Raw genomic sequence first — 12,735 nt, 5'->3', positions numbered from 1 at the left:
AATATTACATGATAAGCTACAAAAAATACTCTTTTAAAATTTATTACTTGAATTACATTTTTTTAGATGGTAGCACTGGTAAAAAGAATGACAAAGTCATATTCGTTAATGATTCTATAAGATACGTGTTTGAAATACGTTTTATGACATTTAATTATGATCGATCACGATGCGATTCTCTTTATAACTTAGGTGATTAATCGTTCTTAATAAAATACAACAGAAGCATTAGGATCCTAATGCTCGAAACATTATTTTTGTAAAAAACCATTACAAACTCCATCATGAAACCACAGCTTTCAGAAGATGACAAAATCGATATTATCAATAACCTTAATATAAAAATCGGGGCTGATATTTATAATTTAACAGATGCCCGTGATTATGAAGATGAATTGCAACGCAAAAAACAACATCTTGAGGCTTGTATAGCTAATTTTTCCACTATACATGTATATAATTTTAATAAAGCTCCCCAATTGCTGCCCTTACAATCACTACTTGCAAATGACAATTTATCGGCAAGATATTCGATGACCATTCAAAAGGCGGAGCGGAATTCAAACCAAATCGAGGATCTTAAAACTAAGAGTGACAAATTGAAAGAAAAGATAGTAAATTTTCTTAACAGAACTGAGCCATTGAGGACAGAACTTACTAAAAGATTTTCTACTATTAACAGACTAGAAGGAGCGCTATTGTATTTAAAATCATTTGAAAAAATTGAAGATCTTAGGTAAATTTATTCCATTTTTTAATTATTATAAGGACCTATTATTAAATTTTTACAACATATGCCTTTCTAAATTTTTCTAAAAATATTTTGAATTGTCTGAGATTCAAACCATCTAATTGTTTTACAATTTAACCATGATTTTGCAATGTAAATGTAAATTTATTATTTGTGAAAAATATCATTTGGGTAGAATTTATTAATTATTTTTTTTAATAATTGGTTTAGTCACCAGATGAAACAATGTCGAGACGATGAACAGTTGGTACAACTTTATGGAGAACTAAAGAGCATGTGTAATCAGTACCAAACAGGACATCAGGGTGCTTACATTAAAGAGTATAAACATTACTGGCATAATATTTTGAAGGATAACTTCACAAAGTAAGTTTGAATTATTTTTATTTTAATCTATTCATATATTATAATTCTTTAGTAATTTATGCCTTTTCAGCCCAGAGTTATATTAGATTAATGTATGGAAAATCTGTGTTATTGTTGCATATTTACCTAAAATTGTATGATTGGTTAATAATCTAAGCAATTTATATAAAAAAAATTCCAGACTGTATATATTTTATTATTACATATACATATATACATATGAGAGATGGAAAACTATACTTCTTGATAAACTACATCCACTTGTATGTAATTTATACACCTACTTGTATGCAACTTGTAGAGATTGAAAATAGTTTGTTAGTATATCAATTATATTGCTTCTGTAATCACTGTATGGCACCACAGACAGAACATCACCTGTTCCATTTCATTTATCTATGATTAACACTTGTGGAAGCAGTACTCATGCTTGTTTTTCCACAGCTCTCCTCACTCCTTGCTTTCCTAAGATGTGGTTCAGGGGTTTTGGTAGCACTATGTTAGTGATTGATTTTTTGATTGATTGAATTTTGTAGCAATAACTCCTAGGTAAACAAACTCATATTCCTATGTACACTGGAATATATATATATTCTCATGTTATAAAGTTTTTGCTGTTGATTGTTTATGCAAAATTGTCTAATTTATATGAATATACCAGTTTATTTAGAATTAAGGTACATTTCATTTAATATTTTCTGTCTATATTCTACTTTCTTTAGGCAATTTTATATTTTTAATTAAAATCATGTAATTCTATTATATTATTATAGATGAGTAATGCTATAATCAAATCATTATTGATATTTCCAAGATTTTTAATCTTTTTAGGCATTATGAAGATGTTTTAAAGTCACTAAAATGGCCATTTATATCATCAATGGATAATTCACCAGCTTCAAAAGAAGTAATGTTAAAGTTTAGTAATATTACCAAGTATTTATTCCTCATACAAGAACCGGAAGACTTGATTCCTATCAGTACTTTAGAAGATTTACGACCAGGTACAGATTATTAATAAAATTGATTTGATATTAAACCTTTTTCTCTTGCAGGTTGTGGTGTTCTCTACGTTCCTTTTTATAGTGTAGTTTTATGAACACTCCATTTTAACTACTCAATACAGGGAGATTGGTTACATGTAAAAGCTTTGAAGGATATAGTTTATTTGTCAGGAAGAAGTTATAAAAGTTTTACACCTATTTCCAATCGCTCTGCATGAAGCACTCACTCTGATATATATTTTTTGTAATTTGACAGGCCAAGGCCAGGTAGAGATAGATAGTAAATAAATTTTAATTTTAAATATGTAGTAATCCTAATTTTTCTGACCATATTATCATTACGTTATTATTTCGGAAACTAATGTATCTACAGAGAGAGATAATGAATATAATTAAATTTTGATGCATAGTATTCCGAATTTTGAAAATGCTCTTTTGAAACAAATAATTTTTGGACATGGTGGACCCTCTGTTAACTGATTGCAAATAAGTAATAAATTTACCCTTTTAAAGCTTTTACACCTTTAATTAATAATGTATACATATAAAAAATCTGCAACTAAGAAAATAGCCTATTAATCTTTTGCTAGTATAAAACATACATTTACATTACTTTTGCTAATAATAAAGAAATTGCAGGTTCAACCACATTTACTTGTTTACCGATGAGGATTTTGCTTCGGCCTTTGAAAAAGAGATTCATGTTCCATTTCACTGGTAGCCGTCAGACGGCACGCATTGATAGACCCGAGTGGTTCTTAACTCAAACGCTTACCTGGATTAAAGATCATAGGACATTTGTCAATGACTATGTACAGCCTATAGCTGATAAATTGGAATTGGTGCACATCAATGCAGTGGTTAGTTTATTTATTAATATTGTTAATAAAAGTAGAGATCATTATCTGTAAGTTATATCAATATTTATATTAATTAAAATAATATTCCTATTGTCATATTTGCTACTTACAAGAAAAAGTCTAAACATATCCTAATCTGGCTCATAATAAAGTAATATTTTGCAGCAAGCTTAGGTTCCTGACGAAATCCTCACTAACAATGACCTTCATAAAGTTTATTATAGTGCTACCGAAACTCCTGTACCGTGCCTTAGGAAAGCGGATAAGCCCAAGATAAACAGAACAGAGTGATCGATACTCGCCTCGCCCTCCGTCCCTCCTCGTATACCTAAGGCGCGGTACATCAGTTTTAGTAGTATTATAGTAAAATTATTTATAATGGTCGAATATGGAAATAGTAAATTAAATAGAAATATTGGTAGGAGAACAATATGAATGTGGGGGTAGTAACTTCAGAGATATTTTAGAAAGCCGCGTCGTCAGCACTGCTGACATAACGATTGTCGTTTTGTTGCTTACTTGTCATGTTGTATCATTGAAAGAAAGCTTATATTACATGCAAAGAAATTGTTTGCTAGGTGTTAATAAGAACAAGGTTGAAACTTTATATGATTTATTAATAAGTTGCTGCACTAAAAGTCAATAACAACATGTATGCTATGCTTTGCCGATATGTACAATGTGAATGGTCTTGAGTAAAAATATTATTATTACCTTTTCAGGATGAATTTAATAATGGCGTAATATCATTTGCAGCAGAGAGACTTCATACTGTTTTAGGATTGTACATAACACAAGGTCAAAAGGGAGAAATTGTGGATGTTGATGCAGCATTTGCACATGCGGTAGATGAAACTCTAGGTTTTCACAGAGAACTCCAAAGTGTAACAGGCTATCCAATGAATATGGTACTACATGTTCTCACAAAAGCAGAACATTTTATTAGATGGATAGCAGTTGAAAAGAGATGTAAGTTTATAAGAAAAATTTCAAAACATAGAATGTACTAACTCATCAGGATATCTCTGGAACAATTATTCTGTTACCATTCTCTCTGGATTTGAGTTAGCATAGCTCTAAATAACTAAGCTTGTGGGTTCACATAAATGCCTTGGTCAAACCTACCGTTATATTATTTATTTCACTAGATTTTTTGTACTTCAAGATTTCACATTGCTATAACAGCATTTATATTTTTTTTTTATTCTTTCCTGTTTATGTTCCATGGGTTTCCCAGATAGATTTTGTACTATCAAAAGTAATCAATCTTCACCGTATAATAAAATGAACATATAAAAAATAATTTTAGTCATTTATTTAATATAACAGTTACAATTATTAATAGATAGCACCCTTTTTTATATTTGTGCTAATTGTTAATTTTTGTGTATCTACATAGATGCTTTATCTAAAATGGATGAAGCCCTGGGAAGTGAACAGTGGAGCGAGCCAGTTGCAGCTGGTGTTGAGGTGGCCGTTGGCACTGTTTTATGGGTCCCTAGAAGTGCAGATTGGTTTATTGCCCTCCTAAAGACTATAGAGGATCGTTACAGCATGTTGCCTGAACCTGGACATAGGTTGGAGTTTTTTAATAACTTAATATTATTTATTATAAATTGTTATACAGATAATTAATAAACAATTAAGTAAATATTTGTAGAAAAGAAACATTTAAATATTTATTTTACTATAATTATACTACTCATTGAACAATCTGCTTTTAATACCCTATGTTGTAAAGTTGTTTCGCCTGCTGATGTTGCACATGTCAAAAGTTATTTTACTATTAAATTTAAAAAAAAGAAACCTTTTCCAGGCTCTTTATTTTCTTTAATAAAAAAACTTTAATAAGCTAAAATCACTTAATGTCGGTTTGTTTACCTTTGATCTTTTAAAATTTTTTAATTTTTTATCAATACATAAATGTTTAACCTTTTTTAACATGTATCTTAGATATCTCTGTAAATATTAGATAGGATGGACTATACATTAAGTTACATAAATTGTGCTAGACATATCATTCTGTATATCCTCGATATGTCTCACAATTATGATGTTATTAATAGGTTACAGTTTCTGGAGCTTCAGTTGGAGTTGATTGAAGAATGGCGAATTCGTCTGACGCAGCTGATGGCAGCGGCGAATTCGTCAGTAAAAGCGGACACATTCCTCATCATTTCTGGTCCTCATCCGTTAACAGCTGTCATAAATGCTAGTCACTATACGCGAACGGTTCTTCTACAATGGGCACACTCATTGGTATGTTACCTGCCTTATCTATTGAAAATATATGCTCTTTTTCTTGTGTTGTAAGCTTAATTCCCAACGGAGAATGTACTGCAACTTGGTTGGTGCAGGAGTTATTCATATGGACAGTAGCATTTCCAAAACAAGTGGCACTGTGAATTACATCTATTTATATTAAAAACATTATAGTTGTATAAAATGTTCATCTCATTATCACGGGGTGAATAAATATTTAAAGAGGTTGTTAGAATATTTTTACTTTTAAGACGGTAGTCAAAATTTGAAAACCTACAAAATGGACTTTAGATTTTACTGGTGGTGGTAGATCTATAATAACTATAGTAACATCTGTTTTTGTTACAAATAGAACACATTGCATTCTAGTTTGAATAATATTAATCCTGAACAACTCGGAAATAGGCCTCCTGTGTAGATTTACAATAAGACCTGTCGGAAACGGTATGAATTAAGCAACTTCCGACGACCTTAATGAAGACGCCTGTCCATCTTCTGAGTGAAAGTCACATGTCCGCGGTCTCCACTCCAGAACCTTAAGGCCTAGTTATTTCAACAGTGCTGCTTTGCTAAGAGACGTGATATAAATGCAAACTGTCATCATCAACATCATTTTACTTAGAATACCAAAAGGAACGATTGGAAGTGGGCTACATCCAGCGTCTTTCGGCGACCTTTAAAAGGTCGTATGTTCATAATCGGGTTGATCTCATACGCTGCTCTTACCGGTCCATGACTTCACTCCAGAAACTTAAGGCCCTAGCGGTCATCTGTTCTGCGTGCAGTAACCTGTCACTTTAAAGTGCCTATTCACTGGCCTATGGCAGTTACTTTCATTATCAATTACATTTTAGAAGTACATTGTCTTTTTTAAACAAAAATGTAAACATTTACAGCATTACTTACAACTACACTTCTATCGTCGTCAATTCGAATATTTCACTCGGCAACAGCACAAAGATGAAAGTTCAGATTCTTCGACTAGTTCTGGTAGTGATAACACTTCTGATGAGGGAATTAAGGAGCCCCCAAAAACAGGTATTAACATTTCTTAAAGTTCTTTCAAAAAATCTTTTAAAAAAAACTTAAACACATGTCATAGTCTGTTTGGCACTATATAATTATGTAAAAAGTAATTTTTTTATATATCCTATATGGCCAATGTTTTATTCCAATATTTTTAAATCACCGAATTTGGAATTTCAAAACCTAATGAAAAGTCCTTATTACTAAGAATTATTTTTTATTTTACTTTTTGACTACTTACATGATTATTATATAGTTACAGAATTTATTTTAATATCAATGAATCCTTATTTCTCAATCATTAATTAATTTTTAGTCTGTGTAACTTTTATTGTATGAGTAACCTTAATTTCCGAACATAGAGATAGTTTAAAAATTTAGATATGAGGCTGGTAGTCCAACTTAGAAATCTATGGCGGAATAATAGTATTTATTAATTATCTGAGATATTTTGAAATAGTTTTTTTATTTTCTTTTTTAATGTACCTTCATATGTGACATAATTTTGTTTTTTGACAGATGATGAGATTCGTAATGCCATGTCCATAAATGAATTAGATTTCAACTCAAAGATGATGGCATTGAATGAAATTTCCCGCAAGGCTTCTACTTTAAAAGAACCGCCGCCGGATTTTGAATTAGTAAGTCTGTGACATTTTAGAGCTTAATAAACCGCCTCTGAATTTTCTGATTTCAATGTAATATATTAGGAGAGATTTAGAGGTCCAGCCGTCTCGAAGGCTCTTGAGTCAGAATGCTAAATACATTCTGGGTGATATTCTAACCCAAGGTTGTCTTGGGGACCCATGTGCAAGGTCATTCCTTAAAACATCCGTTCAAGCGATCTAAAAATTTGCCTGGCTTGCCTAGATAAGCCATATAGCAACTGTTGAGTTTGTGAACTGTTGAGATCAGCGTTCCGAAGCAGCGATAGCTTACTACTTATATTTTTTTTAATTATTCATACCTGAAAAACTCTTGAAAATTTTCAGTGTGTGGATCCTTAACGATTTTAATTTTCTTAATTCCATTTATTACTTAACCGTACAATACTTATAAAGTTAAAATAATCGACGATTCAAGAATAGTGCAAAGAAGAGTGCTTACTTGAATAGAGATATTTGGAAATTTAAATGAATTTGTAGTTTAAGTTACGCGCCTTATGCGCCATGTTGTCTAAAGCCCTCGGAATATGTGGTTGTTAATAAGGTAACAGTGACCATTCATCACAAAAAAAAGACTTACATAAGGGTTACTACATTTACACTGGCTTTGTGAGATATGTTGTTGTCTCTGTTTTACTATTCTAAAGGACATTGAAAAAAATAGTGTAACTGTTCGATCCGTTTACAATTTTCGCTTAGTAAGACATTAGGCTAAATTGGTATAAGAAACATGTGTACAACAAAGCAAGACTGCATATTTACAAATGCACGCACATCTATATGTGAGTCTGGATGTTTTCGGTTTTTTTAGACCTCTATGACCGTTGCCTTCTTAACCCTTAAATGCATGACATTTATTTAAACTTTTAAAAATATATATCTTGTAAATAAGTATACTACAATGCAGGAAAACTTATAATATTTTTATACTTATTTATTAAAAAACATTATGTTTCAGATACACCACACTATGCATTTACTTTTAAGTGTAGTACTTATTTTACGTATAAGTGGTATATTGCAGTTTTTCATCATTTTGCATTCGAGGGTTAAGGTGAATGGCACTACCACACGCCAAGATGCGTTGAGGTCTCTACACTTAATAGTATTATAAAAATTAATTATTTTTGTCTCATAGACGGTTTCAAACAAGAGCGTGAACACTGAGTTGCCATCGGACACAGATCAAGCGGAGGAAGCGGGAGTCTTCGGCGAAGCTCCGGGCTTACTTGCGCACTTGCGGGACTCCGGGCTCGCTTCGCTCTCCGAACACATTTTGCTCGAGTTCAGTGCTGCTATACATGATTATAAGATGTTGAAGTTAGTACATGTTCTGTTAATATTTTATCATTTCAGCCATACAACTTCCACAGTTGGATATAGGTATTCCTTATAGATTTCCGAAAAGACCGGTTGGGCATCGCATCCAGGGTCTTTTGAAGATATTAACAAGGTCGTCTATACAACTTCTGGATGCAGTTCATACGCTGCGTTTGCCAGTCCGTAGTCTCCACTCCAGAACTTTAAGGCCCCAGTGGCCATCAGTTCTGCGCTCCACAAATCATTTACTACTTTAACTTGCCAAACTGACTATTTTGGTTCCATTCGATTGTTAACAAATCTCCTCCTTCCTGATTCTTTTTTTTGTAGGGACATCCTAAGCATAATCGAGCCACAGAGGCTCGTTGAAGAACTGAGCTTGCCAATGAGGCCTGCAGTAAAAGGCCATGATGTATTACCAGTTAAACTGGTCGAAGAAAGTGAATAGTCCTATAGCCATCGGACGGAGACAATTTCAATTTAAATAATTGTCTAACACAAAAGACAAACAAAAACATATCGTATCTTAACCATCTAGCTATTGTTAGCATGCATGTTATATTTTGTGAAAATTAAAAAACATTTTTTTTATTTTCTCATGAAAATTTTCATTTCTGCTATAGAAGTGAAGCGATTAAATTAACACGTGATAGGTCTCCACACAGATTTCCAATAAGACCGGTTGAAAGAGCGCTGCATCCAGCGTCTTCCGGCTACCTTAACAAGGTCATAACCTTAGCGTACATCTGTATTAATTATTATAATTAGTAGTAGGTATATAATGCAGCTGTTTTGTGTAGAAATATTGAAATTTTGGTAACACTATATTTCGTATAATTTATACTTAATTATGTATATAATACTGTATCTTTTCTCTAGATGGCACGCGATGATGGTGGTGGAAGAAAAAGCGTTGACGGTGTCAGCTTCCCTGTGCGGGCCGCTGTCTGCACTATGTGCTCGCGTGGCTGCAGCTGAAGCGCGCCTCGCCCCGGCACTCACCGCGCGACTGCGAGCCAACCTCGCCGCGGAGGTTGACCAGTACTTGCTGCGGGTAAACCTCACAATCAGTCACATTATAAATCAGTAAACCGCTCACAACACCTGTTACTTCAGTTCGCCGACGCTCGAGGCTCATTAACAGACAACAACTCCCAAATGTGAATAGGGGTATAAAATTCCCAAGGACGCGGTACCGCTCCTTAGAGAGCTATGAAGTAGGTAGTACGGGTCCTCGGCGATCACTGAAGTGGGGGGTACCGCTCCTTAATGAGAACGGAAACGGACTGTACCGCTCCTTAGTGAGAGCAGAAGCGAACTGTACCGTTCCTCAGCAAGTGCAGAAGTAAGCGGTACCGCTCCTTAGTGAGAGCAGAAGCGGACTGTACCGTTCCTCAGCAAGCGCAGAAGTGAGCGGTACCGCTCCTTAGTGAGGTCAGAAGCGGACTGTACTGTTCCTCAGCAAGCGCAGAAGTGAGCGGTACCGCTCCTTAGTGAGAGCAGAAGCGGACTGTACCGTTCCTCAGCAAGCGCAGAAGTGAGCGGTACCGCTCCTTAGTGAGAGCAGAAGCGGACTGTACCGTTCCTCAGCAAGCGCAGAAGTGAGCGGTACCGCTCCTTAGTGAGGTCAGAAGCGGACTGTACTGTTCCTCAGCAAGCGCAGAAGTGAGCGGTACCGCTCCTTAGTGAGAGCAGAAGCGGACTGTACCGTTCCTCAGCAAGCGCAGAAGTGAGCGGTACCGCTTCTTAGTGAGAACAGAAGCTGACTGTACCGTTCCTCAGCAAGTGCAGTATTGAGCGGTACCGCTCCTTAGTGAGAGCAGAAGCGGACTGTACCGTTCCTCAGCAAGTGCAGTATTGAGCGGTACCGCTGCATAGTGAGCGCAGAAGCGAGTTGTACTACTTAGTTAGCGCAGGAGCGGGCCGTAACGCGGAATGGAGGGTGGTAGTGGGTCCAAAAAACTATTTTTAATACAAAAAAATCGAGCAGTCAAAAATTTTTATTTTTTTTTATACGTGATAGCTAATAAAAATGTTTTTTTTAGAATATGGTGTTATCGACTTGGTTCAATACGGGCGGCACGATGCAGTTCACTTACGATGTCAAGAGGAACCTCCTGCCTGCGTTGGCGCCTCCTTCGAAGACTGCCTCGCAGCTAAATCTGCTTCCAAAGTACTTCCTTTAATTATTATGGTATATAATAATATATGGTACCGCTGTACACCCGTTGGGAAATCTCGCAAAACTAACACAAGTCACGGCAGTTTCAGTTGGAATGTTTCCCACGACGACCACCAAACTATAATATTCGTAACATTCTTAAATTTTTATTCAAAAAATTGTAAAATTTTTAAACCCAAAGTAAAGGCCAAAGGGTAAACGTCATTAATTTTTGTAATATTTTTTTTTTTGAAATTACCATTATATGCGCTTAATCATTTTATTTCGGATTGATGTTAATTTATAAGACTTCCCATAACTTCCGAAAATCGAAGAAAGGAATTTTTTTTACTTATTTTTATTTTTAAGTTCTTTTAAAGCGGTTACCCAAGAACCTAGTGAACATAATGTGAAAATAATGGAGTCTAAAGTTATCTAAAACTATCAGAAATTATCTATGGGCGTGAAACAAAATCAGAAAATTAATTGAGAAACAAACACTACTCTGCTATATATGTTATAAGTCCTAATACTATTTTTAATGAAATGTTAAAATTACAATTAAGAATTGCTATATACTTTTGTAATTATTATTTTAATATTCACCTATTGATATATATTAACGTTATTCTAATCCAGCCTTACTGAAGCGTGTAAACTGCTCAACTTGGATTATGAAGACGCCCGTCGCCTCCAGAGCCTGATGTCCACCCAGCGTCAAGCGGCCCTTGAGAGCCTCTATGCCTATGGCATTGTCCACATCCATAGGTCTGAAGCCCAGAAGATTCTAAGCCAAAGGACGGACCTGAATGACTCTACCTCACCATCTTCAGTCATGGAATTATTCTGAAGTTTCGAAGGAGGAGGCGTCTAAACCTATTAGGTATGTAAAACGACAACAGAGCACACTTTTTTATTGCCTATTTAATTACATATTATTTCTTGCCTATGGATATTAGTTATATATTTATTCATATCATTGTGATAAATAATAATGTTTTGACTGTTAAAATTTTAATTTTCATAAATATTTCGTTGTCAGAAAACGTATTTGCTGTAAGTTTCAAAATATCTGTACCGTTGTCTATATATAATATTTTACATACAATCACTATGTTTTATATCGTGACAAAAATAAAAACATAAAGAAACAGTTCTCAGTTATTATAGTATACTAGTTGTCCTGGCTATAATTTGAAAATATATATTTTTTTAATGAACGCCACCTCAATCACTCGCAGGTGGAATTCTGTAAGATCCATTATTACCTTATCTCTCTTCTAAATTTTAAGTCTCTACGCCTTGTGGTTTCACAAATATTATGATGAGCCATTATATAGGAGAAAGTAACAACAAAATATTTTCCTATATGCAGAAGTTTAAAATGATTTTTACAACGTACTTTTTTATATATTAATTTGAATAAACGTAAGACATTGAATTTTCTAAACTTTTGGTAGACTTCAATTGTCTTCAGTTGTCAATTTCGGCGTGTTTAAATATTTTTTTATTAATTTTATTTATTAACTTTTATCAAGTGTTGCTCTTGTCGTCTTTACATGAAATGTGAGCCTCCTCCTTAAATATAAAATGTGTAGTATAAGTTCGTGCAATGCACCATTAGGTAATAATGCTATTTGTGAGTTAAATGTTGTTATAATATATTATATGCTTGTAGCTTGTTGCAAAAAGCATAAATGGTATAAAAATGGTCGTAACCATGACAGACATGTTACTCAAGCTTTAGATTTAGTAGGTTTAACATAATTATATTTAGTCTGTGTAACTTTGGTACTTTATCGCTAGCAATATAGCGATGTCACTGGTTGAAATGTTAACACCGCGACCGAAGGTAGTGAAGAAGGCGTGCGACGATTTCACTCGTGTTAATAATAAGTATTAGTTTTTGGTAAACCAATTTTGTTTAGAATTCATTAGTATTTATTTGTAACTTAAAGTATTGATAGCTTGTTACACTCTTTGCTAATGTATCTTTCTTTTAAAAAAAGAATTTTTTTTGCAGTTCTAGTTATATCACCAATATTCATCTTTATTTTTGTTAAATAAGAGTTTAAGATAAATAGCAATATGTTCTTTGTTTTCAGTATTTGTAGCGATGTTTTTCCTTCCGCCCGGCTATCGAAAATTTACCTTTTAAATCTTACATAAAACTTTTATATCTTTAAGCATGAAGGGAAAGATGATTTTAAAAGTGTAAGGTTTTAATTTAAGGGAAAAAATTCCTTGTTTTTTATTTTTATAAATTTTATTTTGTTATTTAAATGTTTTATACTTATTATAATAAGTGAAATAAAAGAAG

At 33.7% G+C, this 12,735-nt stretch overlaps 1 protein-coding gene across 1 annotated transcript; it reads left to right on the top strand.

The window, feature by feature from the left end:
* The first annotated feature begins 137 nt into the window (after positions 1-137).
* On the top strand, positions 138-12,647 carry Rint1 (RAD50 interactor 1). The gene is made up of 13 exons (XM_068775536.1): positions 138-736; positions 962-1,117; positions 1,949-2,121; positions 2,761-2,981; positions 3,704-3,950; positions 4,381-4,558; positions 5,048-5,240; positions 6,140-6,281; positions 6,789-6,910; positions 8,073-8,254; positions 9,134-9,308; positions 10,300-10,427; positions 11,055-12,647. The coding sequence occupies exons 1-13, from the start codon at positions 285-287 to the stop codon at positions 11,263-11,265; spliced, it is 2,580 nt and encodes an 859-aa protein (XP_068631637.1). The 5' UTR covers positions 138-284; the 3' UTR covers positions 11,266-12,647.
* The last annotated feature ends 88 nt before the right edge of the window (positions 12,648-12,735 follow it).

This window comes from Battus philenor, unplaced genomic scaffold (genome assembly GCF_028537555.1).
Source record: "Battus philenor isolate CCGP_79_NKW_IND1 unplaced genomic scaffold, ilBatPhil1.0.hap1 SCAF_9, whole genome shotgun sequence".
Taxonomy (NCBI): domain Eukaryota; kingdom Metazoa; phylum Arthropoda; class Insecta; order Lepidoptera; family Papilionidae; genus Battus; species Battus philenor.
Note: the sequence above shows the minus strand (reverse complement) of the source record. Positions and strands in the feature narration are given on the sequence as shown.

Excerpts from the sequence above, each read along its gene's own strand:
- Rint1 (XM_068775536.1), top strand. The coding sequence starts at position 285 with ATGAAACCACAGCTTTCAGAAGATGACAAAATCGATATTATCAATAAC. Across the intron at positions 3,951-4,380 it reads GATAGCAGTTGAAAAGAGAT|ATGCTTTATCTAAAATGGAT; the intron begins GTAAGTTTATAA and ends GTATCTACATAG. Across the intron at positions 8,255-9,133 it reads CATGATTATAAGATGTTGAA|ATGGCACGCGATGATGGTGG; the intron begins GTTAGTACATGT and ends TCTTTTCTCTAG.